The sequence below is a fragment of the Lycium ferocissimum genome, chromosome 1 (genome assembly GCF_029784015.1).
Source record: "Lycium ferocissimum isolate CSIRO_LF1 chromosome 1, AGI_CSIRO_Lferr_CH_V1, whole genome shotgun sequence".
Classification (NCBI taxonomy): domain Eukaryota; kingdom Viridiplantae; phylum Streptophyta; class Magnoliopsida; order Solanales; family Solanaceae; genus Lycium; species Lycium ferocissimum.
The window spans coordinates 55,561,532-55,566,811 of record NC_081342.1 but is presented as its reverse complement, the minus strand read 5'-3'; the positions used below and the strand labels follow the sequence as shown (position 1 = coordinate 55,566,811).

General features: G+C 36.2%; 1 protein-coding gene across 1 annotated transcript; it reads left to right on the top strand.

The window, feature by feature from the left end:
* Positions 1 to 696: 696 nt before the first annotated feature.
* Positions 697 to 3,200, top strand: LOC132030157 (uncharacterized). The gene is made up of 2 exons (XM_059419670.1): positions 697 to 1,037; positions 2,036 to 3,200. The coding sequence occupies exons 1-2, from the start codon at positions 971 to 973 to the stop codon at positions 2,608 to 2,610; spliced, it is 642 nt and encodes a 213-aa protein (XP_059275653.1). The 5' UTR covers positions 697 to 970; the 3' UTR covers positions 2,611 to 3,200.
* Positions 3,201 to 5,280: the final 2,080 nt, after the last annotated feature.

The window sequence follows — 5,280 nt, the reverse complement described above, 5'->3', positions numbered from 1 at the left end:
AAATGTTGGGGGCACGTGAATTCATGGTCTTTCCTTAAAATTAGATATTTTATGTACATAATTTCTAGAATTGATCTAATTAATATTACCTGATGGCACTCATGCTACAAAAAGGCTGAAATGCACTTGGTTAAAAGCTTTATTTATCAAGAGGAATAAGGATCAATTCCCACTTAACACATTTCTCCTTTCTTTAGTACTGCATCCATGTTCTAGAAATCTTAAATTCGCCTCTGACTAGAAAGGCCCAAACTAACCAGTATATTCAGAAACTATTTTAATAACAAAACTGTAGTTAAGGATGTAAAGTCTTTCTAGATTGGAATACTTGAGCATAGTTAAAACTTTAGGAGATTTTTTACGTACGCCACTGATATCTACAATAATTATCCGTGAACTAAACAACACTAATAGGATTTGGGATACTTAAGCAAAGTTAAAACTTTAGGAGATTTTTTACGTACGCCACGATATCTACAATAATTATCCGTGAACTAAACAACACTTATAGGATATAAGGTAAAGGATAGCAGCTCCTAAGATGCTAACTAAAATACTCTTTGTTTTGTTTCGGTTTTTTCACACCCAAAAAGAAAAATATGTTTTCATTTATTAATTAATGTATCTTATTTTTATTTTTATTTATTCTTGTTTTTTGGGCAAAGATGAGAAGAGGGGAGTTGGTTACGGACTGAGAGTAGGCCGGATCCCCCTATATTGGACTAGTCTAGCGCACTCTTTCATGCTTAAAAAGTTGGAGAAAAGGAAAAATGAAAAAAAAGCGATCCGCGCCACTTGTGGGATTACACTTGGTTTTGTCGTCGTCGTTGTTGTTGTTGCGATCAAGGAAATTAAAGAAAGAAGTTGACGCCAATGCGTTGTTCAATTGGTTCTTTACACCCTTTGACATTCCAATCTGTTTAGATAGACACCATTAAAATTTTAAGGTGCAACCAGCCAAAAAAGCTCCATGATTGAGAAGAAGAGAGTTCAAATTCTTGTCTTTCTAGCTAGCATGATCACTCTTAGCATGACCGGTAATATTTCAATTTTTGATTTTTCTCGCTTTTTTAATTTCATTCGATCGAGCCCCAAATGGAGTACGCTTTCTTAGATTCTGTTAGTTGCTTTCTGATTTTTCACCTGAATTCTCTAGCTTTTTATTACCTTTCATGCTATATATGATTATGGTATTTGACGGAAAACAAAGGTTATATTATGATATTAATGATAATAAAAGAATATTAAAATACTACTCCCTGACCCTGTGTTTCAATTTATGTGGCATTAGTTTGGCTCCGCATGAAGTTTAAGAAAGACTTGTTCTATCTAGTAGGAAGTAATGTGCAAATGGGAGATAATATGCAATTATTTTGATCTTATGCTACATATTTCTTGCATATGTGCTTCTATGTGTAGAGCTGTGTATTCAAGCAAGAGTGCAGGACTTAATTTGATGCTAAAATGTTTTTAATAATATAGTTGAGCAGCTGCAGTAATATGTATTTTGGGAGTAATATTCTCATCCTTTGTGCTCTCATGATGTGTGGTTATCTTGATCACTCATCCTGACAATATTAATTTATGGAAATTCCATGTCCATGTGTGCTTCCCGGGGCGGAGCCAATATATAATTTATGGATTCAGCTGAATCCATTAATCTCGGTTCAAACCCTGTATTTGTCTTCAAAAAATTATTGAATATGTAGAAGTTATTAACTTAGAACCCAAAGAACTTTAAAGAACTAGAATCTCTGACCTATAAGGTTCCAATTCGGACTCTGCCTTTGTGTGCTTCCCTGCTCAAAAGTAGCTTTATGGAGCTATGTTCAGACACTTTCTTTGCTTATCTTTTCTGCTTCGGAAGGTCTTGTTGAGACTGTTACAAGGGATTTGTGCCTTTTACTGTTTACGTTCAATTAACTCTAGTTCATCATCGGTATCTGATGATTTTTCTTGTTCCTTTCCAACATAGTTATGTAGTACTCAATATTGTAGCAAACCAACCATGTTATAACATTCTACTACTTTACAGCTGGAAAATGTCGCGACTTGGTCGGTCAAGAGGCTGCATCTAAGAGTGGCCAATTTAGATGGTGGAACTGTTTTGATGGGGGTTCAGGAACCATAGGTTGTGCCGTCAAGGAAGGTGTGAAGTTGTATTTCTATAACAGCAGATCCTCTCATGTGGATAGAGTAAAGAATTTAGCAATTAAGACTGCTTTGAGTGATGCGATATCACAAGGCCTAACGACAAAAGATGCAACTAAACTAGCTCAGAAAGAAGGAGAAAAAGCAGCAAAGACAGCTGTCGGGGAAACCAAGCGTGTTATTGGTCCTACTATTTCTGCAGGATGGGATTTTTTTGAAGCACTTTATTTTGGGGGTACATCAGTTGAGGGATTCCTTAGGAGTTTAGGTACTTTGTTGGGCACCCATTGGGTTGGCTATCTTGGTGAACACAACTTAGGCAGGTTTGGTTATATGGTTGGAAGTCAGTTGGGCAGTTGGGTAGGAGGAACAATAGGCTTGATGGTATATGATTTGGTAAATGGAGTGGAGTATATGCTCGAGCTTCTCCATATAAAAGAAACTGAAGTTAATGAGTAGGTTTCAAAGCTTCTGAAGATGCCAGTAATTAAGTCATGAGGCACCTGCTTATGAGCCATGTTGCTCAGACTCTCCAAAAGTGTTGCCACATCTACGTCGGATTCTTCAAAAATACACTATTTTTGGAATATCAGACATGCACCCAACGATATTTTTGAAGAGTCTGAGCAACATAGCTTATGAGAGCCCTCAAATACATTGATATCTCAGATTAAGTGAATTTCAAGTGTCTTGCGAATATTAATTTTTTTTTTCTAGAATTAGAGATCAGCCATACAATTGCCTTGTTTTCTCACTATTTGCACGTTATTTAGAAATATATACTCCCTGTGTCCCAAGTTAACTTTCACTTTAACTCAAAAAACAAAAAAAGTTCTAAAATAATTCTCACTTTAGAAGTTCAAGATTTAAGTTGACAATTACTTTCAAAATATACCTTTAATATTAAAAAGAATGCATGGTGTTTAAGAGGACACAATCAATTTACTTATATTAAAGATGAAATACATATAGAGACACTTAAATTTGTCACCAACAGCCACTTAAGCACCTTAACAATCCAAGCGACCAAATAGTTCTAGTCTACATAAATAATGTGCCTCGTGAATACTCAAGTCCGGCATGCCACATGCGTGAATTACACTGGCCGATAACATGTCAAAAAGACATACATGTGTTAAAGAGTTTTTTAAATGCGTTTAAAAAGTTTAATAAAGGGGAAAAAACCTTTCCATTACAATTTTTTTTTTTAACCACAGCAGCCCCAACCTTTCTCTTATTTTTCACAAGAGCATTTGCCCACGCTTCACGCGGTCATGAGAGAAAATAAAAAATGTCTAACTAAAGAATTAATCTTCTTTTCTCTCCGATCAATATTACATTTTCTCTATTCTCCAACCATAACATTATCAATTACTTAATCATATTATCAACATTAATACTAAATGGTGAAAGAAAATTAAGCTAAAATATGTATTCCTTATAACCAATTGGTTCTAAAACAATTAAAGAACAATTTTTTGCACAGATTGTCCTTCAAACAGATTGCTCTTTAATTTTTGCCTCTCAAATCACTGGTCTTTAATTTTGCCCCAGCTTCTTATTTAATGAAAATGTGTGGGCCAAAGTACTCTTATTCATTAGTCTACGAAATTAGAGATTCTGGGTTCGATCCCTAGCAGAGATGATGAATTCGCGGTTTTCTTACCAAAAAAAAAAAAAATTCGCAAGGCATAGTTTTCTAGAAACTTTGCCTTGTCCGGCATAGTTTCTATAGAAATTAAATTTTTCAAAGATAAGTTGTGTATTAACTAATTCGCAAGGCAAAAGTTTATAGAAACTTTGCGTTGTCCAAAGATGATTTCTGTAAGAATTCAATCATCCGGCATAAGTTGTGTAGTGTCGAGCGAATCAGTTACTATACAACTTATGCCGGAAAATTTAATACTTACAAAAACTATGCCGGACAAGGCAAAATTTCTATAGAACTATGCTTGCTAAATTAGGTGGGTAGGCGATTTTTTTTTCGATGTCAGGGGTATTTGCGGCCAATTTTTTGTTACTTAACGTGTCGAAGGACAAAAAAGTTAAACACCTACGACTTGAGGGGGAAAAAATTAAAGACCACCCCAAGATAAGGGCATTCATGCGATCATTGAAGAACTAAAGTTTCAATACAACGTCCATTTTCTTGAATAATGAGTTTGAATTTTTAAACTCGGATCTCTTGGATAAAATCCCACTTTGAGTTCTCAATTGGCAAAATCCCCACAAGTCTTGAAAAATTGGTAAAATAGACATCCTTTATGACATCAACAACAGAAGTTCAAAAGCTGTCCATCCTAGCACCAAAGTCTTGAAAAATACAAAATAGTATCCATCCCCAAAGTCTTAAAAGACTTACACCCCAGCCCCAAAGTCTTAAAAGATATAAGATAGTCTCCGTCCCCAATGTTTTAGATCCCTGATTTAGAAATAAAATAAACTTCTCCATCCAAAAACTACCCCCACCCTCCCACCCCTTTTCCGGTCCATTTTCGTCGGAAAACCACCCCCTAAGGCCGGAAAGCTTCTCCAGTTGAGCCATTATTCTTCCTAGATTTCCAAAATCCTTGAAAAGAGCTCCAATTAGCTTCCCGTTGTTGTAAAAACTCTCTTTGGTGAAAATTCCAGCCTCATTAGTGTAACGACCCGTTTTGTCGTTAACGTGATTCTTCCATATTTGCCCTCGTTGACCCGTTCCTGAGCCTTGTTAGAACTATTTTGACTCGAGAAGATAGTTGGCATGACTTCCTAGGCATCGTTTTGGGCTTTGGAATGTTTGCTAGAAAAATTTGGCTTGAAGCGAAAACTATTTGACCGGGAGTTGACTTTTGGGTGAACGGATTTCGTTCGGAAATCTGTCAATTCTGAGAGGTCCGGATGACCATTTGTGATTGATTGGTGGGTTTGGTTCGGTTCCTAATGCACTCGGTTGCATTTTGGGACTTGGGTTGGAAAGTTGATATTTAGGCTATCGGGGGTTGACTTGGTCAACGAAGCCTCCGTTGGAAATTCCGAGGCCACGAGTGCGTTTGTAGAGTGTTTTTATGTATATCTACATATTTGGTTTGTGTTTGGGAGGTTTCGGGATTTTTCAGGATGTCGTTTTCAAATTTGGAAGACACCAGA